Consider the following 27,180-nt stretch of genomic DNA (forward strand, 5'->3'; position numbering starts at 1 on the left):
TTATTAATTAATTAAATTCAAAATATAATTTCAAAGTATTTATTCATTCTCCACAATACTGTTTGAACAAACTATTTACTTAAGAATACATAATCTATGTATTGTGGAGACTGATGGCTGAACTGGGAACTATAACCTTATGTTGATTTACTGTATACCAGATATTTCTTGCTGTCTTCCTGTACGGTATGATTTAAAAGCAGCATTTTATCACCTGCGTACTACCTATACTTCCTATTCCATGGGTCGCGTAAAAGGCGACTAAGGGAACTTAAGTGTCGAGGGGTTGGCAGCAGTATACTGCTGCCCAAGGTATACCTTTTAAAACATCAATAAAAGCTAACTGCAGCTTCGAACCCGCCTGCCAAGCATGGCAACTTCTAGCAAAGAAAGAAGGAAAACATTTATTGCCAACAACAAAAAGAGTTGCACTCATTATGAATAGAAAACAAATGTCACATGTTTGAATTTAATTGACATTATTTGTTTGTTTTTGTTAAGATTGTGGTAAAAAAGCTGTATATATTGATATTTCAAGAATATTTTATTATAGTTTCTTAAAATATCAATATTATAATACCAACTATAAATAACATAATATTAATACCAATAAATTTATTTATATAAATTTATTCTCAACCATGACTATAGATGTTGATTTATTCTACCCAATATATTGGAGGTATTCAATTAGTAACATTTGTTATTTTTGATATTTTATGTTACGTTTTACCAGAGGGAGACTTTGTACAAAAGTCGTTTGGTTGCGCACCACTGTTCCATTCGTATGTTTACCGTGAAGCAGTTATGTTTGCATTGCTGTGATTCGGTTTGAAGGATGATGGAATATAGCAGTGAATCTACAGGGCATAGAGGAATAACACCTGAGTCCTCAAAAATAGCAATGCATGGGGATACCCCCCATGCATTGGCGAAACAATATACTTTGTTATGTCTATTGTATCGCTCATGTCTATATGCGACGGTTGCCACTTTCCATCAGGTGGGCCGTCTACTTGTTTGCCATTCTAAGTTGCATAAAAAAAATACAGTGAAAAATTCAACTAAATTAAAAATAATATTATTGGCACAGTGAAAACAGTTGAAAAAATTATATTATTAGCACAGTGAAATAATTTATGGTAAAGGCGTAATGTGGTCGGGGCTTGGTGAGTATGGAGCGTGAAATAGCGCGTTATTGGTCACATTAATGATGTGAAGCGAAACTAATATATTATTAGAGTTTTGGGGGCTGAATGTTGCAGTTTTTTCTGGAAAATAGGGACAGTAAGTTATCGACTTTTAATTCTGACTGTATAATGTAAATTATTAGGAGCAGCTGGTGATAAACGTGTTGATGGATAACATATTGACGATGAGTAATTATGGTGTAACTTTATTGGTTGCAATATAAAAAAAAAAGACTAAATGCTCCTTTTGCGGTATTTTCTATCAGTCAATTTATTAAGAGCAGTAATTTGGTCTATTGTGTGAAAAGAGGGCTAAAAACTAAGTAGTATATTATAGTCATTCGGGCATACAATAGGGCAAAAATAACTATGGATACAAAACAAGTTCTGTAATGTAAACTATATATATATATATATATATATATATATATATATATATATATATATATATATATATATATATATATATATATATATATATATATATAATAGAAACTGACGGATCTTTATATATATATATATATATATATATTAGTAACACATATATACATTACATATATATAGTTTACTGCATGAGATGATTAGTGGCATCCAAATTGACGACCTATATAATGAGAAGTAGGAATCGTTACCTATAAATATAAACAACACTGTACATCATAGAGTATACTGTAACGCTGACTTGTAATTTGAATGCCATATGACCTTCAAATCTAAATACAGCCATGACATATTGTCTTTTGGTATATTGTGTGATGAGAGGGTAAAAATAGGTATCGAATAATTTTCACTCATTTAATATATTGCATACCGAAAAGGAAGGTAAGCAAGTTGAAGTGGCAATAGGCTGGTCACCAAGCACCGACAACCGACGGAGAAGAAAATTTCTTGAGTGGCGACCCTGTATTGGCAAACGAAGTGTAGACGACCCCCTATTAGACGGAGTGACGACCTCAAATACATTGCAGGGAGTCAGTGGATGCAGGTGACTCAGGATCGTTCCTTATAGCAGTTTAAGGGGAGTCCTATGTTCAGCAATAGACAGTTGAAAGCTGAGATGATGATGATGATGGTACCGAAAGGGCAAATATATTATCGTCTAATACAGAATTATTTGATCTGTGATGATGGATTGGTCCACTAGCAGATTAGTGGGCAAGAACAATCAATCAACTTAATGACAAAATATATTTTTAAAATGTTGTACAAAATTTGTAAGTTTGTAAAATAAACCTATGAATCACTAGTGCGGTGAGTAATTTTCAAATAAATAAATAAATCAAGTATATATTTCATTGTAGTAACATATTAACAAACCATTTCATATGATATAATATCTGAGGCATAGAAATGGGGTTTAAATATTTATTTCGAAGGTAAATACGTACTCGTATTTGAATCGACTGCGTAGCATATTTTTTCATTCATACCACGTGTGATTTATTTGAAATGTTTTACAAATGTAATGCAAAGTATTACAATATATCTATAAAAATAATCCGTCATATACCAACCATTAAAGAAAATTACCAATATCCATACGTCATTCTGTAATCTAAATGGGAATCTACAGTATTGATTTGATCCGTTTCAGCTTTTGGTAAAATGGACAATGCGACGTAAAAGTTATCAGTGAGGATCAGACAGTTTATTGCGTTTGGTGGAGTTGTAGGATTAATTTCTAATAGACCTATTGAGTTAAGTGCTAGTTTCCTATATAAAGATATCCGCTTAAATATACCCAATACCTAATAGTTTAACTGTTTGAAAACTTAATAAATTTAGTGTAGTATTGAATAATCAATATTATAAATGTTATTAAAATAATTAAATGTGACTATTTTGTGTTACTATGGCACACGCATAAAAGAAAAAAACGTGTTTTATATATTTTGCTTTTTTTTTGTATATGCATTCTTTTATCTCTTTTAACTGTGTATGTCTGTTGTTATTTGTGTGTTGTAAGTAATGCAAATAAATTATATATATCTAATTATTTTTTTTTTCAAAATTTATTAAATTATTCTGAGAAATTGTTCGGTTTCATGCTTGTTGTTGAATTATACCATCGTATAACCTGCTACAAGCTAAAGTTTTATCCCCAACTATTTAGATGAGTGGCGGTCTTTTACTCTGCGTTTTTTAAAGCAGCTTCTTCCATGCACTTTCCAGCTTTGGAATCAATTTCCAGCAGCGGTATTTCTAAACCGAAACGATATCGTTGAATTATTTTTACCATTCTTCCGTATAACGGCGATAGTCACTACCATCAGGTGAGCCGTATGCTTGTTCGCCCTTGAGTTATAAAAAAAAGATTAAATAGGTATGTGTTTGGTTGAACAACACATTAACAGCCGACCAGATGAAATTTAGTAAACAGATATATTATATTTAAAGGTATTATATATGTTACTGTAAAAGCTCGCAGATTGGTGAATCTTAAGTTTTACCAGTAAATCTAAGGATTTACTTAATCATACATAAGTATTTTCATCCCAAAGGCATATAGTGCACTGTAACGTGTCATCGTCTATAAAAAAATCCGAAAGCTTGTTTGTTTATCATCTAAAATTATATAGTAAAAAGTACATAAGTACAACATTTCCTTTATCCTCACAGATTTTATATTTACCACACTTTATCAGATTAACGTCGTATCGCATTGGGGTGGAGTATTTATGTGGGAGATCGAATTTACTGATAGATTTCCAATTTATCATCAGCTGTCAATATAAATATGGGAAAGTAAACAGTATTAACATTGTGGAAACTTGAAAAGGGTTCAAATAATAAGAATATTTTGAGTGACGCTCGTTAGGATATATAGTGACCCCCTTCTTTATAAGAACTAAAAGCTTCTACAAACCTATTTTAATTATTACACTGTTTTGTCACTTTCTTTCAAGTTAGAAATTTATCGCAAAAGAAAAAGACAATACAGTTCAATAGTAAAAATAGGTTTATGAGAGGTTTGACCTTTTATTTCAAAAATAAAGTCAGTTAAGTTAGAGTTGGACTCACTCCAACGAATAAATAATTTCTAAATTGCTTTTTATTTCCTTAAGAAGAAAATGTACTTGAATAACGTTGACATGAGTTTAAACTAAAATATGTACTAAAATTTTGTTTTTTTTTTATATTAAATTATCTCCTGACAATAACTATTATATTACAATTTGGACTTGCTTACTTTGGGTCATAACGGATTGTATAACTAAGTTTATTTCTGAAGGCTCTTTTATAATTTCTTCAAAAACATGCAGCTATACATGTAATAAATGGCTGCTAGTATATCAGCAACATTAGTAGAAGAATGAATGTGCATAAAATAACATGTAATTAAGTGAAATATAAACAAACGGCATGTCTAGCCAAGCAGGTGAAATTATATATCACCAAAATACAGCTATATTTGATGAAAATGATAGTCGCATCAATCTCATATCCTCGAAGCAATATCGATTTCGATGTAAGGCACTGTGAACAAATTTGTTTGCGTTTGCTCCGAGTATTGCTACGATATCGTACAAGTGTCTTACACAAACATGTAAAACGATTTAGATACATTTATATATGTATTTTTACATCTTGATAGTAACTGTCTAAATCATCATACTACTCCTCTCAAGGAGCAGGGTTATTTATTTATTTATTTATTTAACTCTTTATTGCACCATAAACAAAAATATACAATGACAATTGAATAATTCAAGTGAAATACAGTAACCTAAATACATATTGAAATATACAGATAAAGGTACAAAAGGCGGTCTTATCGCTAGAACAATCTCTTACAGAGAACCTTTGGTTAAAGGAGAACAGATAGAAGTGTGTAGGTGGCGCAAGAGTGAATTAATAATTAAAGCTAACGTTCAGCAGTGGACAGTTAGTCTGATATGATTAACTGTCTACTACTATACATAGGCCTCCCCCATAATAAGGGGGGTTTAGTTGCCACGCTTGGCAGGCAGGTTGGCAACTGCATTTAATCTTTGGTGATGGTTGAGAAGGAAGCTGCTTCCCATTCCTCGACCATTTATTCCCTTAGTCGCCTTTTATGACACCAACGGGAAAGGAAGTGGTGGCCCGTTCTACTTCTATTTAAACCTTTTTTTTATACCACTGAGGTGGCAAACAAGCATACGGCCCTGATGGTAAGTGGTTACCGTAGCCTCTGAACACCTGCAATACCAGAGGTATTACGCACGCGTTGCCGACCCTGAAGAAACCTCTTTACCCCCCTTTTAAAGAACCCCATGCTGTAGTCTCTTGGGGAAAACTTGTATCTAATTTTTAAAAGTCATTTAATATCGTCAAATTTGATAGAAAAATAAATAATTTAATTTTTATAGATAATCGCAAATTATTTATCATTTTTTTATCATATTTTATGATTGGAATATAATCAACTGACTTCAAAAAATAGTAGATTTTTTCTGATTTGAGAATTCAATAGTAGTATTTTTATATATTTGTTACCTTATAATTCAGTAAGTTATAAACTGATTAAAAAAAGTTCTTTTTTATCTGAAAAAATATACTGTAAAAATAAAGCAATAAAGAGTTTATTATTATTATTATTCGTTGCATAAAAGTTTTATCAAAATCAGTTCAGTAGTTTAGTTTTTACATCAAAATAACAATTTTTTTTTTTTAATGCAAATAACTGATTTTATCACGACTGAAGTCAGATTTTTTTGTGGGACAATCTTAAGTTCCTTCACGAAAATAGCAATTATTTGTATTGTATAAAAAACAATAGTAATACTATTTTAATAATCAATTACAATCAAAAATAATTAAAGAAAAAAGTGATCTTCAACTATTAAATAAAGTTATTGGTACTACGACGATATATAGAACTGCAGACTTTCTTATGAGCAGACGCGCTGAGTTCAAGGTCGGTCGGTCGCCGGTCGCTACGCGGACGCCGCAAGGGCGGGCGGGATGGTTACCACAATTTGGTCTAAATATTGGACGCATTTACATGTGAAAATACATAATTAATAAAATAAATATCCAAATAATAATGAAAATAATCTATATCTATACTATAATGTTATAAAGAGGAATGATTTGATTTTTTATATGTTTGTTTGTTCGTAATTGATTAACCTGAGAGCTAATTAATCGATTTTAAATATTTATTTACCTATAAAAAAGCTATATTATCAGTGAGTAATATAGGGTGCATATAATTAAAAAAAATAGAGATTTTACAAAAATTATAACAATGTAACCCAAGATATTAAAAGTTTGCTTATTAACGCTAACATAAAATACTAGTTTATTTTTCTACCTATATACCTGAGCGACGCCGGGCCGGATCAGTAGTATATAATAAACATAAATAAGTTATAAGTATACAATTAATGATGACTGATACGACGACGATGATGATACAATTAATGATACATAATCTAATCTTTTACAAATGTACACAGTGACGCTGGCAGCAACATGGTTTGAGATTCAAAAAGGCGAAGTAAAGACGAAGACTGTTGGAAGAGTGTCGATCTTTAGTGTCAAGAGTTTCTGGGCCGTATTCCTTATAAACATAAATTTTCAACGTGGTTTATCGGATAAAGATGACTTGTCACCGCTAATGTGTAATATTACTATAGTGATATCTTTACTTCCTTACTAATATTATTAATGTGAGAGTCAGTTTGTTTATTTGTATATAACCTTTTGGCGCCTTAACTGTTGAACTAATTATCAAGAACTTTGATATACTATTGGATAAGGAAGGAGATAGGTTACTTTTTGTTTCGGTCAAATGATATGTCTTGAGGGCCTACCATGAAATGTTTTCCGAAATTTCGGAGCCAAACGAAACACAAATTTGATGTTAAAATACATAATACATGCCGTTTAGAAATATTAAAAAGGTTAAAATATTGTTCCTTTGGACTTTTCTAATAGGATGTATGACGAACGAAATGTTAAACTCCATTTATTGGTCCGATTTTGGTATAAACAAAAACACGAAATTGAGTCCGAAATTTCGGAATTTCATTTCACGGTAGATCCGCTGTTCTCGCAGATAAAAACGATAAAAGTTTATTTTTGTAGATACATAATCGAATGTGGTCGGTTTGATGGTAAACAGGGTTACCGTAGCCTATGGACGTCTGTAACATCAAGGATGTCACGCCTGCATGTCGGATCCTTAAGATACCTTAATACGGCCTTTTTGAAGAACTCCACGCTGTAATCTCTAGGGAAAGCCTCGGCAGGAAGATCATTTCACAACCTGTAAACCCAAAAGTAGTATAACTATATTATATATAGTTAATATGAGGGCAGAAATTGGTAAGAGAAGTTCAAGGTCGGTCGATCATTAGGGTTACGTCGCAAGGGTGGTGTTATGGTATTGGTTACAGTGGCCAAATTTTAGTAGAAACAACGGTCATGTAAAATTTCAAAATTTATTTTGCAAGGTAATTTTAATTCTATTTTATATACCAATTATATACGAGACACCAATAAAATCATCATCATCATATCAGCTGTTAATGATCCATTGCTGCACACAGGCCTTCCTCTTAAGTTTTGTTAGTAGTTGCCCCGTTTGGCGGCCGGGTTAGCAACCGTAGTTAGGTTTTGATAAAGTTTTAAGAAAGACACTGTTGCCCATCCCTTGATCATTAAATTTCTTTAGTTGCCTCTTATTACACCCACGAGAAAGGAAGGGGTGGTCCATTCTATGCCGGGACCACACCGTGAATAAAATAAATATTTAAGCGTTCTCAGCTAGAGAACACTAACAGAGTTAAGCTTGTCTGTTGTACGTTGTTGTATTTCAAATAAATTATTACTAAGTATATAATTTTTGTGTACAATTAAGTATAAAATAAATGATTACGGCTGTAGTCCTTTGTATATTGTATTGTATTGCAAAATCTTTATTGTACGTAATTCATACTGAATACATTAAAAGATTTAATATACAATGGCAGACTTATCCTATAAAGAGATCTCTTACAGTCAACCTTTGAGAAGCTGAAAGAAAACTGTAGAATGTATAAGGGTAATAACTGTACGGGTAAAGATAAACTAAATAATACCCAGTAAAAAATTGAATATATAATACAATAAAAACAATAGCCTACATATGTAAATAATAAAAGTACATAAATAATAATATAATATTAATACATAAATAAATAATAGTAAACCTACACACATAAACAAATATCAAATACATAGATACATATATTCATACTTGACTTAATGAAAAAGGAGTTTCAGAATAAAATTTTATGATACTTGCTTTAAAAGATTTTAATTATTGTGCCATCTTTAAGTTATTAGGAAGTAAATTCCAGAGACGGGCAGCATGTACTGTATCTAAACATTAATTAGAATATTATTAATCATCGTGGAAAACGTATTAATTGATATGCCAATATTGCTAACGTATAACCTATAGACATTTGGGGGGAAAGGGATTGTTAGTAATGGAGACTGAGAATCTCATTGCTAGCAATATATCCAACCAAGTCGACCTCCTCGCGGTTCTTCCTGGAAACTATCATGGTTAATTCCTGATGAATTCATCATGACGGGCTAACTGGCCTGTTTTCATTCTCATCTATCATCCTTCACTGGTGCTCCGGCAGCGTATCCCGTTAGCGCAGGCGGGGTTACCATATCATTTTCACCCATCAAAAAAAAAAACCTATATACATAAACAGCACAACCACAGATTTTTTGAATGATTCCTTTCACTGCTTTATTTCATCCTGCCCTTCAAACTGAAACACCGCCGTATAAGCAGACGTGCACACAAGCAGATGACTTTTGTACAAAGTCTTCCTATAACTATTTATTTCGTCTTTTCTGATACTATAAAAAAATCTAAAAAATATATCCTTAATTTATAAGTAAAAAGAGTCACCCGAATCGCGTGGGCGCTCTACGTTTTTCATTTGTACGCACCATTTTGATTGACTTTTTCGTTTAAGCGATCGCGGAGAGCAACTTCCACAAGGTGACTTGCTGGAAAAAGGATTTTCTTGGAAAAAGAAAACATTAATTTAATTTTTTTTTACCAATAGTGTGTTGTACAAAAAGCGGGGTTAATACAAAAGGCATTTTCTGTTAGTAAACTTTTGAGAAGTACAGAAATACTCAACAGTTGTTTAGTGAAATATTGTATTTTGTCCAAATTTCATAAATAAATAAAGAAAAAAATAAATAAAAATAATTGATGAATAAAAAAAATCATTTTATAATAAAGAAATTCAGGACTCAATACAAAATTATTTATTTATTAGATACCACATTAGATTTTACTAACATAATAATTGCGAAAGTTTTCAAAATTATTCTGCACGTTATTTTTCTATAGTAGAGGGTTCCGTATATACATTAATATAGAATTAAAAATTGTGTCCTAGAAAGAAAAACGACTTTAAATGTGATAAAACCAGTTATTTTGATCTAAAAACTAAACGGCTCAATCGAATTTGATAAAATTTCTAAGGGACCAATCTGTAAGTATATCCTTTTAGATAAAAAAAAGGAAAGAAAGAAATTAAAAAGAAGTACAACCGAATTCATAACCTCCTTTTTGATGTCGGTTAAAAATAATTTCGAACAAACGGAGTGAGATGAGAAAAAAATACTTTTCCTTTGCAATTCTTATACTTAAAAGCTTGTACGTCATTAATCGGTAATGTAAGTGACAGACGTCCAAATAGATGATATTAGTCAGGGCTCTACTACGCCGTTTCACACGTCACTCATAGTGTTCGGAACAGCTGGTTTGTAATGAGATGCATGTTTATTTAATTTGACTTAAAATGTACTTATACGTACTCTTATAACGTAGTGATTACTTGCTCTGTGCGGGCTCTTAAATTTATCTATAAAAAAAAAATTTATAAAAAGGAAATCATGGCATTATACTAAATGCAGCGAAAAATGTTTTTATGTCTTACAGTACCCGTAAGAATAAAAAATCGTTTTATATGTACAATAATTTACGGATAAAAAAACCATCTTTAAAAAACTACATAGTGGAGGGCTTTATCATCCAATATGGGATTTTAAATCGAATACTTTTACTACCTACTTCACTTTCACTACAATTATTTACATTTAAAAAGGTATATTATAGATTATACAATTAATAAACACATAATTAATATTTTATAAGAAATAAATAAATAAAATAGGCAATATCTCAGGTTAAGTTTAAATGCAAAAAATCGTAGATTAACACTGAGTGTCTTTAATATTATTTTAATAAATAAACTTTAATGAAAATTTTCAAAGACGAAAGTAGTTCTCAATTGAAATTTAAAAATAGAACTCATTTAGAAAATTTTTATCACAATTACTAGCAACACTGATCGAAAAAATGGCGTCCTTTTCTTAATTAGTTTAACCTAAGTATAAGTTTTTATTATTATAAAATGACTGTATTAAAATAGATTTGTCAGGTAATAAAACTCCCAATGTGTCGTTTTACTATTTATAGTCCTAACGTATCCTAAAAATAACACCACATATATATTCTTTTGATGTTGATTTTGCATTAAAAATGTTATAAATATAAAAAGTTCAGAGAGCTGTTATAAATACACGAAATAAAAATCTGTGTTATGCTTACAAGGTAACATACATCTGTTGTATTTTATGAGGTTTCCATGTTTTTATATTCGTCATATTTATGAAGAGGTTGTTTATTAATATATAATCACTAGATTTGAAATATTTCATGTCACATGTTTAATTTCATATATTACCCCAAATCATATGTCACTCTCTAAAAAATTACAAAATTGTTACTAAAAGAAATCGCAGTTAGTCGCTGCGTTCGGATTTATTCGCGAGTCATCGGATGCGCTCGGTTAGTAGTGAAGTGAATCTAAGGATGAGAGATATTCAGCAACATCTATATATTGTAGTTACAGTATCTATATATAGGTACAATAACGCACATATTAAATATTGATTATCCTGTATATAATATCGAAATGAAGCACTCGTGTGAAATGAATATATTCTGACCGGTATTGGCAATGTTGAAATAGGTGATGGCCATTTTTCATGCCAGAGAAACCCAATATATAGATATAGCTGCAGTACCGATATTAACCATGCCTAATAAAACACGACTGGGTCGTACAGAACGAGAGAATAAGAGATTTTATCATACTACAAGTATATTAAAGTGTCTATTCGCTCGCTCTTATCATAAAAATCATAATTCATACTCGTATTTCACTTTCAATAGAGAATAGTAGCCAGTGCGAAATTAACTCAAAGCGTGCAAAAATCACTTTGTGATTTGTCACTGATAATACAGTGAATAAAATATTAAATGATAATATATTAAATGTAGTAATAATTTTCATGTTGGGGGAAAGGGATTGTTAGCAATGGAGTTTGACAGCCCCATTGCTAGCAATATGCCTTATTAGGTCGACCTCCACGTGATTTCCTCTGTAAACCATCGTGAAGAATTTTTGTGGAATTCGACACGATGGGCTAACTGACGTGCTTCATACTCACCTATCATCCTTCACTGGTGCTCCGCCGGTGTATACCGATAGCGCGGGCGGGGTTACCATTCCATTATCATCCATTAAAAAAAAAATTTCATGCCTAGTAACTACAGTATCGACATATTCTATTTGGTTTATTTTTTGGAATGGTATTCAAAAACAATAGCAGTAGGTAGAATTATTTTTTTTAGTAAAAAAGAAATCAGTTTGTATATATTTTTGATCGCCAATACAGAAACCTTTTTTACATAGTTATAACAGTATAATTATTACATTTTGTTATATTAGTATGCTGGGAAATACCCACGATATCCGTTCTATTTAGAAGTTTTCGCTATTGAAAAAGTTCTCTTGAGTACAAAGTCAAGGTGACTTTTATTGAGACTCGGAATCCATTAGAAAGCGTCACTTGAGTTAATTTTAAATATTCATTTTTTGTTTGTCTTGTTAAAAAACAAAGAGAGCCTGCAGTAAAATTTAAGACTGAAACTTTATCTGTCAATTCGATTATTTTTTTTTTTATATTTTTACCACATAACTCCATCAGTTCTAAACTGATTTGGAAAATTCTTTTTTTATCTGAAAGGATATACTTACAGGTTGTCCTATACAAACCTTTATCGAAACCCAGTTTAGTAGTTAACTTTTTATTATAGATCAACATAACTGATTTTGTCACAATTGAAGTCAGTTTTTTTTTGTAAAATACATTTTTTAATTATTACAAAACCTAACAGATTGAAATAGCTTTTTTTAGAGCAAAATATTTTACATCTTTTTTTAATGACAATAATGAAATTTTTCTCTATTTATATTTTCAGATACCCTCTCGATACATTACTGCAACAGAGAGGTGCAGGTTGCAGTATCGGGGGCTGACAGCGAAGGTTACATGCGGACACCGGGTTATCCACATTTCTACGTCGGGGAGGAGTGTCACTGGCGGATACGGGTTAACCCTGAGCAACGAATCCGTCTTACACTATTAGACGTTAGTTTACGAAGTAAGTGTTATAACAACAACTAACTTTCACCCGTGACTTTGTCCGCATAACCAGGGTATGTTCGCTGACTGGAATATAAAGTAGCCTATTTCTTTCTTTTGCCATATAGGTCTTGACATAGAATAGGCCACCTCTTTCTTTCCCATGGGTGTCGTAAGGGAGCTTATGGCGGATGAGACGGGCAACAGCGTCCTTCTTAAAACATAACCAAAAACCAAACTGCGGTTGCCAACCCGCCTGCCAAGCGTGGCAATTATTGGCAGAAATCCCCCTTATGGGAAAGGCTATGTTCAGCAGTGGACAGCTAAAGATTGATACAACTATTTCTTTTATCGTGCCATATAGTATATGTATAACAAATTGCATATTGATTATTTTAGCTGTTAAGGTGTAGAGGTGACAAAGAAACAAATAAGCAAACTCACTTTCCCACGGTTACAAAGGAGTTTCCTTCCGCACACGCTCAGGCTGTGGCACATGCGGCACTGTATAATATACATATGTATACATACAAGTACTGTATATACATATAGTATGTATACATATAAACAAACTTCTGTTATTTTTAGTATGCTCTTTTTATTTAGTTTATATGGTGAAAATAAAATTAACAATCTACAGCCACCTTTTATCATGACACTGCTCGCCATCGATAGAGTATTCATTCTCACACGTTTGAACCAAAATGGTCACGTACAGTGTGGTTTCACAGAAATTTTCTCCCGCGAACGCTGTGGAATGAGCTCCAGCCTAGATTTTCCTCAGAAACTACAGTATGGGGTTCTTCAAAAAGAGTGTATTGAGGTTTCTTAATGGTCGACAACACGCATGTAACATTTCTAGTGTTGCAGGCATCTATATGCTAAAGTGACCGTTTACCATCAGACGGGCTCTATGCTTGATTGCCACCATCGTCAAACAAAAACTTATTTTTTTTAATAAAAATACAGGTTTAATGCGTTAAAATGTTTATGCAGTGACGTAGTAATGGAGAAAATATGAAGATTTGCTTTGCAAGAAAACCGCGCAGTTTGTCAAGCGTTTTAGTCGACTCTTGTGCAAAGTGTTCCTTTGGATATCTATATTCCTATCATTAGTATTTATTTATAATGGCTACAGAAATTTTATTTTAATTTTTTTTTCTTTACAGCAATTGGCCCATTCGAAGAGTCGTGTACGGATTTCATTGCGGTCGAAGATTCGAACGGCGAGTCGATGTTTACGTCTTGCGATCAGGTGGAACTGCCTCTGAAGCTGCTGTCTACCACCGATACAGTGGATGTTACGGTCCAGGTCAAATCTGAGGGCGCTTACCCAAAGAGAGGCGTTCTTCTTCATTACAAGAGTAAGAATATTACAAAAATCCTCGTAATAATTTGGCCCACGCATTTTTTTATTTGACATTATGATGTTAGTTTTAACACATTTGACGACAGCCTCTTATAATCCTACAAGTTTTTAGAAGCTTTTTCGGTTGCGTGACCAGAATATGTTGATTAATCAGGACCAAAAGTAACCTATGTTCTTTTTTATCTTAAATACTAGGCGTATATCAAATTTCATAACGATTGGTTGAGTCGTTAAGGCGTCATGAGGTAATAAATTAAAAACTTATTTTCACATTTGTAATATGTGATCTATATTGGATTGGGAGTAAAATTATTTACAATCCTCTATGTAAACTTTTTCTTTGTTTTTTTTTTCGAAAAATATTGTTATAATTTTTTTGTTAGTCATATATTATTAAGTAAAAAAGTACTTAAGTAAAAAGTCTTTTTTGCGGATTAAAATAAAATTTTAAAATCGATTTCCCCAAAAATTCTTCGTTTATTTTTCTGTAAAGATATAGAGACTCGCGCCATCTAACTGTTAGTTAGGAGAATAAGTCGGTACAATAAGTATGATAACAGCGCCATCTATTTTTTATAGGTATAGGTTGTGTCACACTACCAGAGCCCTCTGAAGGATATTTGGTGTACCGCAACAGCGATGTAGCTCACTACATGTGCAATGTGAATTACGTTTTCTCCGATACACGTCAGAGGGCGAGATTATTATGGTGCTATGATGACAACAGATGGAATGACACTGTGCCTTTGTGTGTTGGTAAGTTTCATTTTTTAAATTTATTTTTATAAATATTATGAGAGAATGGATATTTCGGTTTTTAACATTATTCTTTGTATGTCTAAAATGCCGGCTCTAGGAAGGAAGGTGTTAAATAGTTAGCAAATAAAAAAAAACACTTCTTGAAAAAATCAGGTTTTATCTTTATCTTTAAAGAAAAATAACATAATAATAATAAAAATCCCCTTTATTATTATTATTATTATATTTTTTTTACTGAGGTCCTTGAAGAGTAGAAAATAAATTGTTTTGCCAAAACTGGTTTAAAATGCTTTTGATTTTGTTTAATTTTTTTGTAAGTAAAAAGACTGTCTAGTAAGTACTATCCACATTACAAAAATACAAAACTACTGTCTTAATATTTTTTTACTCCACTGAGGTGCTAAACAAACATACGGCCCATCTGATGGTAAGCGGTTACCGTAGCCTATGAACGCCTGCAATACCAGGGGTATTAGGCGCGTGTTGCCGACCTTGAAAAACCCCCTTTCCCCCTTTTGAAGAACCCTATGCTGTAGGCTCTTGGGGAAACTTCGACAGGGATCTCATTCTATAACCTGAGTGTGCGTGGTATATCTTGTATCTGACAGTTGATAAAATGTTCACCTACCCAACGCTATCAGGGGGAAAGAGATTGTTACTAATAGGGTTTGACTGCCCCAATTGCTAACAATATACCCTATCAGATCGAGCTTCACGCAGCCCCCTAGAAACCATCGTGAGTACTTCTTGTGGAATACTTCACGATGGGCTAACTGACCTGTTTTCATTTTCACCTATCATCTCTCACTGGTGCCTCGCCAATATATACCGATAGCGCAGGCGACGTTACCACTTCATTTTCACCCATTAAAAAAGATTTAATGCTTTCTACTCGTTGCAGTAACAACAATATCACTGTAGTATCAACTTTAATAGTAATTCCTTAAAGCTTAATTTACCTACCACGGTCTATACTAGAATCGATGGTTTTTAGGGAGTACCACGTAGAGGTCATCCTGATAGGATATATTGCTAGCAATGGGGCTGTTAAAGCCTGTTAATAAAATCCCTTTTCCCTCTCACGATAGAAAGTCCAAGGTATACAGCAGTAGAAATTTTAGGTAATTCCTTCTCATTTTAATGTTACTGTTTCTATCAAATTTATTAATCTGTCTTTATGTACGTAAAAAAGAATAAGGTAATTAATTACTTTTCTAGTAAATAATAAATTAGTTTAGTGCAATTGTTACTAAATAAAGTGTGTTGGGCGCTTTATCCAAACTTTAATCTTTTATGATATTGAAATTCAAATTAAGAGTGCCTATATTGAACAGAATAATGAAGTAAAACCGGCTATAAACCCGTCCATAAAAACCACCATTTACAATTTCCATAGGGCAGACTCGTTCATAACAAAACACTATGATGGTACCACCAAACTTCTTTCGAGGATTTCAGGGGGGAAAACGCACATGCGCGCTCTTATTCTCCATCCTTATTCCGCACGTAACGTGCATACTGAAAGAATGCAACAACATTACATTATCGGCTACGACATGATTATTAACGTCGAGATTGACGCTTTTCAAATATCAACTCTAATATATAGTGAGAAGGAACGTTTCAGATTGGGGTTATTTGTAATTTTTTCATCGTCTATTAAAGGGCTTCTAGCGCAGCACTTCAATCGCGTTCTTGTAAATAGAAGAGTATTCAGTATTTAGCGGTGGTTGTGTTTGGTATTCGGATAGTCGACTCCGAACGCTGTCAGTTTTGCGTCAAGAAAACACGTGTTGAACAAAGTGAGTTTTGTAAATTCTATTAATATATTTTATTGTGTTTTTTTTTCTTTCTCTAGTTGTAGAAATTCAGTGTTTTGTGGTGATATTTTGAGAACGTGATCCAGTAGTCCGGTGAGAATAGATTTAGGTTATAAAAAGTGTTTTCAACTGTTTACAACGCGGGAGTAGTATAAAATTTTTATAACAAAAAACTGGCTTAGGTGTTATTCCAAATACAGGGAAATAATTTGTTATTCTGACTATTATTCTTAACATCTCTCTTTGTTATTGTTAGCAGGTACTTTTTTAAATTGTAAGTATAGTTAGTTTTATAATTTAATAACGTTTGTCCTGAGGTTTCTATAATACTAAATTAAAAAAAAAAATTATAAATAATAAAAACAATAGCGTTGCATTGCATTGTCTATTATTTACATTTACTATAAATTGTTTAAAAAGATAATAATACCTTCTTACTACGTAGATATCCACGTATGAGCACCTGTTCTAATAAAAAATAAAAATACCAAGCTACGTACTTTCAGTAGGTAGGTACTAACCTATGCAACTTATTTATTAATTCATTATTGCACCACGAAAATTATAATATAAAATAATATATATATATATATATATATATATATATAAAATTTATAAAGTACAAAAGGCGGTTTTATTCATATTTTTTTATTGTTTTGTTATATTGTCGTTGTAGAACGGTATAAAAAGTATCTATTTAAAAAACTATCTAGGTACAAGTTGGCAATTGACTCTATCATAAAAGAGAGCACTTTAAACTTTTATTTAAATTAAATATAAGTGTTTCAGTTAATATATCTAGGTATGTTTTTTCTTATTATAATATTATCTTTGTCACATATACAGTTTGTGTTCCTTAAATACTTGTTGTATTAACGTTACTGGCTAAGGTCGAACCTATTTATTATTGCCTACTTATTATATTGAATTAGATGTTATTTTAAGGAAGGCCATATTACCGTTTATTTATTTTTTTATTATATACCATTCCTCTGAACCACATGTCGGTAACTTAATGAATGATAACTGTAGTGTAATTAAACAAAATGATAATAAAATCACCAGTATCATTGAGTAGGTAAATTTACTTGCTGATATTGGTTATTTGATTGATATTGTCTTGTTTAATTCTACTGTCATTAGTATGCGTGGGACTACGAATATTTAGTGGTGTTGTCAGTCCTTAATAATATTATATTAACTATAACGGAATTATAATAACAACACTCAAATAAGCAGTTCTACTAAGAGAGTAAATATAGATAGATAGATACTCTTTATTGTTTCCTCCAATATATATTTACTGATACTGATGGAATTAAACAAAATAATAGTCACTTGCCAAATTGACTATTATTTTGTTTAATTCCACTAAGATTCGGTTGTGGTGTATTTAGTTATCCACTATGTTATTACATGTTGTCGGTGTCACAAATATTAGCAATAGTAGAAGTAGGCCAATTTATTTACTGATATTTTATTGTTTGATTGTCATTATTTTGTTTAATTCCGCTACTATTAATTTTCAAGAGACCACTAACATTTAGTGATTGTGTATTTAGATCTCTATACGACATGTTGGCGGTCTCGCGAATACTAGCCATAGCGGAAGTAGGTAAATTTATTTAATAATAATTTGATAATTGATTATTATTATTTTGTATAATTCCGCTACCATTAATTTTCACGAGACCACTAACATTTGCTGATTGTTTATTTGGATTTCTGCACAATTTGGTGGTCTTAGGATTTTAATGTTAGCGGAATTAAACAAAATTATAAATACTGATATTAATATCAATATGTAGCTACTTAATGACACAGCTTATTTTATTGATTTAAATATGTAATTAAAATTGTATTGAAAGCTGAAAATTTATTATATTCATCGACAAAACTGTTAATATTTAATATAACGAGCAGTTATCACTACTTAACAATAGGCCGTTCTCGCGTCATAACCTACCGGTATTTTATCAGAATTTTTATCGTTCACTACAGACAGCCATTCACTCGATTCATTCTTGCTGCAATGGTAGGCACTTATTTAATACATATTGTGATATGTCTTTGTGTGTATATGATTAAAATCCAGCTGCCAAAGAAAGTAATGTTTTTCAGTTTAATGTATGTACCTACATATACATATATAATTTGTTTAAATGTAATAATACCATATCAGCTGTTAATTATCCACTGCTGAGTATAGGCCTTTTTAGGGGGTTTTGCCAGTAGTTGACACGCTCGGCAGACGGGTTGGTGACAGCAGTTAGAACTTTTTTTTTTATTTTATTTATTTATTTATTTATTTTTTAATGTCTGGAAAATTCTTTATGGAGACCCATACACCTTGTGGGAGGTGAATGGGTACTGTGGGAATCCTCCCCGTAAGGTGGGGGTGTACCCACCAAAAACCAGACGATATACCCTCGAGGTGCCATATGTCGGAGACATGGGTTCGCTTTCGCACTCACCACATCACCGACGGCAGTGACTCACCCCTTGATGGTAAGAGCAGGTCTTCTCTCTCAAGATTGGGTGGATGGCGTGCTCACTCTACCACTCGGGGGATGCGCCGGTATATTAGCACATCCCCCAGGAACAGCAGTTAGACCTTGGACATGTTTTAAAAGAGACCCTACTGCCCATCCCTCGACCCTTAAGTTTCCTTAGTTGCTTCTTACGATACCCACGAAAGAAAGGGGTGGCCTGTTCTATGCAGTTTAGAGGTTATTTCAATTTTAATAATGTAATTTTTTTTGCTAGAAAAAAAAATATTTTGTAATCCTATTAATAAATAGTACTTAACTGTAATTTTAACCTATTAAAAACGTACGAGGTACGCATTTCAGCCCAAATATATTTTATTATGACTATAATTAATGGGTTACGTTTATTATGATACTGTATAAACAATTACTTCGGCTTTCATTATATTCGCTTAGTGCGATCTAAATTATACTAGACATAAATTAAAAAAGCAAAAAGCTTCAAACATTTGGGCGGTTTTTCATCGTAAGCTGAAAGTTCTCGAGTTTTCGACAAGGGCTTTTGACGGGCTTAATGAAATAATAGACCTCGCCAGTCTTACGTCCAGATTTAATGTGCTGTGAACGCAGCTAAGAATGACTTGAGCCTTTTGGTTGTGCTATCATTTTTGAGAGACTTTCGAAAGATAAAGTTCTAATTCGTCTTTATTCTTTACTAGCTTTTACCCGTGACTTTGTTCGCGTAATGGGAATATGTATACTGACCGGAATAATAGGTAACCTATATTCTTCTCCATCCCATATATTGTAAATTTCGTAGTAATTAGTTAAGCCGTTAAAGAGCTATAAGGTACAAACAAACAAACGCACTTTCACATTTATAATAGTGAAGATACCTATGTTACTCTTTTTTTTTATACAACTTAGAATGACAAACAAGCTGACGGCCCACCTAATGGAAAGTGGTAACCGTCGCCTATAGATATGAGCAGTACCATGGACATAACAGAGTGTACTGTTTCGCCGATGATACCCTCCATGCATTACCATTCCTGAGGACTCAGGTGTTATTCCTCTGTACTCTGTAAACTCACGCCATATCCCACCCTTCAAACCGAAACACAGACATGCAAACACAACTGCTTCACGGTAGAAACACGAATGGTACAGAGGTACCCAAGCAGTCGACTTTTGTACAAAGTCTCCCTCTGTACAAAGTACGTTGCGCATTTTGAACGATAACTCCTCTTGCATTTGATAGGTGTTTACTCTAAGCATGGGTAATATGGATACTGATTCGATATCTGCTCGTATATATTGGGTTTCTCTGAACTTTGATGGCGATTTCGATATCGCCCATATCAATTGGATATCTATTTTCCAATATGTTAAATGTCTTTTATTCAATATTATTTTTTCGATAACAGACTGAACATATTCGTTATTGGACCAATATATAGATATTGCTGTATATTACATACCCTAAGTTGACTCTCATGTTTGTTTATGTTAATTTTGTGACGAATAAAACTGCCATTTTAGTTTGCGGAGAAATCTTCAGTTGTACACGATTTCGTGTTCAGAATTATAATATTTTTTAAATGTGTCTACGAAACCGCTCGCTTCGTCGTTCGTCGGTCGTGCCCTATACGATGCTATGGTTGTATGTATGTGACCTCTGGATGTATAGCGTGATGAACTTTACACTAATGGTCGGTTACCACTGTTAGAAACAAATCGTATTGTTGTTTTTTTTTTTATTAGTAATTATTAGTAAGGATAGTACATATTGTTTTTAGATTGTTATAGTTTTAGTCTTTCTTTTCATTTAAGAGTTTGCATCTTCCTCCAGCCAGTTCTATCCCAGGCCATATCTTTGACCTCCCTATACGACGTGACACCAAGTATTTCTTTTATCTGTCCCATGTAGTTATACCTCGGTCTTCCTCTTCCTCTTTTGCCCTTTATTTTTCCCTCTAGTTTTAGTACAAGAATAATAATCGAATTGTAAATTATTATTAGTATTAAGGTCAATGACATTTATACTTTTGAAGTTGTTGGCTTCAAGCCAAGACAAAAAATGTAGCATTTTTTTGAAGCCGAATATACTGGCTTATAGTATTGCATCTTAAAATTATTCCCTACTAATTAGTTACCCCTGGGGAGAAAAGATTGTTAGTAATGAGGTTTAAATAGCCCCATTGCTAGCAATATACCCTCTCAGGTCGACCTCCACGCAGTTCCCCTGGAAACCATCATGGTTAATTCTTATTAAATTCATCATGGTGGGCCAACTACAATCTTACCTATCACCTTCTACTGGTGCTTCTTCGGTTTATACCGATAGCGTGGGCGGGGAAACAATTCCATTTTCGTCCATTAAAAAAAATTTGTTGCCCCTTGTGCGGGCAATTTATTTTGTGGAATGAGAAATTTACTTAATCAGCTACTATTTTTTTTTCCATATTCCCCGCCCACGTCATGCACGCGTCACACATAATCGGCGTATTTGGCCACGCAACTAGGGTCACCATGCTTTTAAATTTTAATAATACTCCCTCACTATTCGCACCCTATTATACTGAAAAGCGTTGGGAAAAATACATTTTCATGTAGCGTTTTTTGAACAGTTTTTATCGAAATACAGTATTTGTATATTTAATAATTAAGTTAACTAGATGTTTCAACAAATCAGCTGTTATCTGTCCATTGCTGAATATGGCTTCACCTATACGGGGAGGTTTGCCAGTAGGCTTGGCAGGCGGGTTGGCAGTTAGGCTTTTAGTGATTTTTAAGAGGGTTGTTGCTGTGCATCTTTCTACTATTATGTTTTCTTATAATAGTCGCCTTTTACAACATACACGGGAAAGGAAGGGGTGGTTTATTCCATGCTGGGACTGAACGGTAATAACTAGATGTTTATTACCCAAATGTTATAAAAATTATTGTATAAAACTTGGGTAATAAATATTTAGTCATAAATAAAATATAAAATTTATCGTTGGCGAGTCCTAAAAGCCAGAAATTAAAAATAAAATGAAAGCAATTGAGATTAATTAGCAATGGTTTGTTAGGGACTCGAATCGATATCGTGATTTTACTAAAATTAAGTCGTCATAATTATTCACTATCGAAATAAATATAAACTTTACTGTAGACAGCTACAAGAAATACTCCCGATCCACCTGCATTAACTGTTGTTGTATCAGCCGTTAGTGCTTGACAGGCTAGTTGACAACCGCAGTTTGGCTTTTGATGACATTTTAAGAGGGACGCTGCTGTCCATCCCTCTACCATTCCCGTAGTCGCCTTTTATGACACCCATGGCAAAGGAAGGGGTAGCCTATTCTATGTCGGGACCTACATGGCGAGGCGATCTACACATCTGCATTCATTGATTCCTTACAATGTATTTGAGATCATTGTTCCATCTAGTTGGGCGTCGTACTATGGTGCGCTTGTTTTAGTATCGAATGCTGTTTAAAATTTTATTTTGTGCTCTCAATAAAATTCCTCGTAATTCCATGAAGTCATTATCTTCGTCTCATGTAGTTTATAAATATCTATATATCCATAAACTTCTAATGTTTACTATTCGTTTTTCTCAGTAAATATCTTTCCGAACTTAGTGGTAGTAGATCATAAAAAGTGACGATCTAAAAGAGCTTGTAAACAAGTTTATTTAAAAAAGATGTTTTTATTTATTCTATAAATATCTATATTTATAAATTCATGGACTATTGGAGGGATTTTGATGAAATTTGGTTCTCGAATTATTTAGCACCTGGGTATAGAGAATGATTGTGGCTGCGGTAAAAACACCAGACGTCGCGAGTACATCTAATTTATATTTTTTTCTGTGGATGCCCAGGCCATATATAATCATCATCATCATATCAGCTATTAACTCTCCACTTCTTAGCAAAAGCCTTCTTTAAAAGGAGAATTTTGCCTGTAGTTACCACGCTTGGCAGGCGGGTTGGCAACCGTAGTTAGGATTTTAAAGATAATTGAAGAGGGACGCTGCTGCCCACTCCTCTAGCATTAAGTTCCCTTAGTAGCCTTTTACGACACCCACGGGAAACGACTGAACGATGATCATATAAATATTTATTATTATTAAGTATAATAGTATTATTTTTAAAACTTATGTTCATATTTTTTCGAGAAATTAATAAACTCACTGTATTTTTGTTGTTTCTGATTATTGATTTGATTGTTTCGGCTTCATCCGGAAGTCTTCTTCAAGGAGCGTTTGGCGCTTTGCGTCACAGCGTCTCGCCTCGAACTATATAAAGTATCATACGTTCTAAAATTGGTTTTCTTGTGTCTAAAAGTAATAAACATCCATCTTTTTTCATAAACTTTTGCATATATAATAGTATAAGAGTTGTATGGAGTTAATGTACATGTCAACTTTACAGACATAGTTGTGTTTGCTGAGCGTTGATAAAGCACTTAGAACATTTGTATTTACCGAGTTATACACTCGGTAAATACAAATGTATATATGTTAAGATTAAAGTTGATAATAATTCTAGATATGTATATGCAGAAAATATAGTTGTTTTATATTAAATGGTGGTAACCCTACAGTTATAAGCTTGGCTGGCTTCCAATACTTATATTCACAAGACTTCATACATTTCGTTAGAAAATTCTTGAATAAACTAAAAATAAGAATAAAAATCTTGATGGGTATTCTACCGACACTGATCTGAATTTATTTCAATGGACCGCTTGAGGCATGCCGCAGGTAAGATTAGTTATTTTATATGATTTTATAAAAAAACAATATGTATATTTTTTTATTTATTGATAAATTCAATGATGACGTAAAATTGCTTATTTTTTATCTTTTTCTTTTCATTTAAGAGTTTCCTCTTGTTGGTGCAACTAATTCTCATAGATTAAAAATAGAAAATTAGTTATTATTGCTTAAAAGAACTGCACTCTCATCATCGTTATCATCACCATCATCATCAACATAACTGAACATTCTGATGGTTAATCTCTAATACCTCTTAACTGACGTTTATAAAATAGTTGAAGACATTTTTCCTGACTTACTTATAATTCTTTTCTATATTAATAATAGCTAAATAATTTTTACGTCAATATTAGCCGTTAACTGCCCACTGTTGAAAACACCTCCCCCATTACGGCGAGTTTTGCCAGTAATTGCCACCCTTGGCAGGCAGGTTGGAAACCGCAGTTAAGCGTTGGTTTACTGAATATAGGTTTCCCTCATAAGGGGGGTTTCGTCAGTAGTTACCATACTTGACAGGTGAATTAGCAACGGTAGTTAGACTTTGGTGATGTTTTAAGACAGACGCTGCTGCTCATCCCTTGATCATTAAGTTCCCTTAGTCACCTCTTACGATAGCTACAGGAAAGGACGGGATGGCTTATTTTATGCCGGAGGTCACATTATTATAATTAAAAAGAAAAACGAATCCGGTCATTTACTATATAAAATTAAAATTATGGCATAGTGCAGGTACAGAATAAATAATAGTACTATACTAGTATACGTTGCAATAAAAATAAATATTAAAAATCTTTGATAGAAACGCCATATCATGATTTGTCCAAATTTGTCCTCAACACCAGATAGCACCTTTTTTTTCTTGAATTCTTTTGTAAATAAAAAGACAAAAGAAATTGCGCTTACCTATCTGAAGATCTTATCAATTTCCCTAGAGGTATTCGACTTTTAATGACATTTTGAATCGATTGTAAGAAGAATAGCGTTCACGTATTGTTTTAATCGATTTTAATTTGTTTTGCACGCGTCGTCGAATTCGTTAATCGCTATTTCTATTTTGAAAGGTTTTCAATTCATCGACATTTTATAACCGTTTATTACTTCACAACATTCTTTTGAACTTTCTCTTTATTTAAAGGAGTCGTTTGAACTTTTTTAAGCCCTTAGGTGCTGTAAGTATCATGTGGTTTTGCTTATATACGTTCGAAATACCTTATTAATATTATAAATGTGAGAATTTGTTTATTTATTAATGTATTTTACACTTTTTGCACTATTTCTAACATAAATACAGTTAATTTTAATAAAAATTGATACAAAAAGCGGTAAGTAATTTCTTTCGATCTTTGGGTAGAGGACGTGAGGAAAAAAAACAAAGGGTAGATGGCGCACTGTTATTTATATATATACACATATGAACGAATATATACATAAACATACACATACTTAATAACACACAACAGGAGAGAATGAAAGTGGAAGATAAAAAGAGAACATGGGAAAACAGTACTTTAAGAGACAAATAGTAGGACTTAACAGAGGTTTTGAAGCTAGTTAGAGATTGAGCGCACCTCAATTTGTATTGAGAATTTGAATTGGTAGTGAGTTCCACAGTCGAGCTGCCTGCGCAGTAAAGGATTTAGAATAAAAGGAAGTGGAGTAAGCGGGACATTTTACATTTACATTTTGGCGTCTTAATGGCACTAGCAATCGTCATAAAATTTTGTATGTATGCAGTATCTTACTAATATAATAAAACTGTGATTCGACGATGTTTGTACATGGGGGGATATTTAAAGAATATTGATCTGAGATGTCTTTATTAAAGGCAAAATACGAATTTTTATAAATTTTTCTGTCGGTATGTTTGTTCTGGCATCACGCAAAAGTTATTGCATCAAATTTGATACGGTTTTCACACTTGTATTTTTGAAAGCTTAACTTAAAATCTGGTATATATATGCTTTATTTTGATATGCCATCTAAAAATGGTTTATTATATTTTAAAAACCCTCCTTACAGAAAAGGCTTAACATATAAGCAGTGAATTAGAATAATAGTAATAAACATAAACAGTTCTAAGAATATTGCAGAATACAATGTAATGCTCATGGTATCCTTCATGCGTTGCCGTTTCCAAGGACAAAGATGTAATTTTCGAATAGTAAATAGTGTATTGAATGAATAGACCCCCCTATTTATTAAATTTGATTAAGTTTGAAATCCTCTAAAGTTAATCATAAAATGAATAGCGGGTTCCGTATGGCGCAGTTTAATCCCTTGTGTGCGGATGTGACGCGAAGTAAATTCGCAAATTGAAATCAACCATCGCTCCGTTTGATTGAATATAAGTTTTCATGATTACATTATGAACTTGAAGATGTTCTATCTACGTATATATGTTTACGGTAGGTCCCTGATGGTACCGGTATAGAGAATATAGGAGCAATGACCTCTATCCTTTTATCTCTCTCTTCGTCCACTTCATTACTGAAGGTCGTGTCCTTGAAAGGTGTCTGTTGCCTCTCTTATGACGTTACTCCATTTCGTACGGTCTTCAGCCTCTCGCAGGGCAGCTGCAATTGATCTGTCCTTTTGTATACCTAGGTTTTAAATATATCTCCATCATTATCGTCATACCCACCTTTCCATTTAGGTCTGTATGTATAGGATAGGTACATTGTTAGCGGAAAAAGGTCATCGCCCATTTCGATATAGTCCATATCGGTCAGATTTTCGTTTATAAGTCTGTTATCCAATATTATTTATTGGATAAGAGACTCACTTGTATTGTGCATTGGTACAATCTTTATTGCCTGATAAATTGTTATTTACATATTTGTGTAATTGTCATATGTATTGTTATTTGATATTCGCCTTAAATAAATAAATTTTTACATGTTTCAACCGTGAAGCAATTGTGTTAGCATGGCTGTGTTTCGGTTTGAAGGGTGGGATATGGCAGTGAATTTACTGGGTACAGAGGGATAACACCTGAGTCCTCAGGAATGGCAACGCATGGGGGGTATAACGGGCGAAACAGTATATTCTGTTATGTCCATGGTTCTGCTCATGTCTATAGGCGACGGTTACCACTTTACATCAGGTGGGTCGTCAGCTTGTTTGCCATTCTAAGTTGTATAAAAAAAAATACAGAATGGTGTGGGACTATTTTAAAGAACTCAATATTTCTTAGAATAAATACGTACATCGTGTTAATTCGACTAGCAAATGTACGTGATAGGTATATAATTGAAGCTGTTTATGTATTCAGTAAATT

At 32.8% G+C, this 27,180-nt stretch overlaps 1 protein-coding gene across 3 annotated transcripts in view; it reads left to right on the plus strand.

The window, feature by feature from the left end:
• Nucleotides 1-27,180, plus strand: part of LOC113511344 (uncharacterized) — a 192,487-nt gene that overhangs the window by 111,012 nt on the left and 54,295 nt on the right. For all 3 annotated transcript variants that reach the window (XR_008253679.1, XM_052901871.1, XM_052901872.1), the window contains exons 4-6: nucleotides 12,532-12,714; nucleotides 13,865-14,059; nucleotides 14,644-14,820. Coding sequence is in view for 2 of the 3 variants with exons in the window: in XM_052901871.1 (XP_052757831.1) it covers nucleotides 12,532-12,714; nucleotides 13,865-14,059; nucleotides 14,644-14,820 (555 nt within the window). In the remaining variant the exon portion in view is untranslated. The remainder of the gene's footprint in view (nucleotides 1-12,531; nucleotides 12,715-13,864; nucleotides 14,060-14,643; nucleotides 14,821-27,180) is intronic.

The sequence above is a fragment of the Galleria mellonella genome, unplaced genomic scaffold (genome assembly GCF_026898425.1).
Source record: "Galleria mellonella isolate WM207_F2 unplaced genomic scaffold, CSIRO_AGI_GalMel_v1 utg83, whole genome shotgun sequence".
NCBI classification, from domain to species: Eukaryota; Metazoa; Arthropoda; class Insecta; order Lepidoptera; family Pyralidae; genus Galleria; species Galleria mellonella.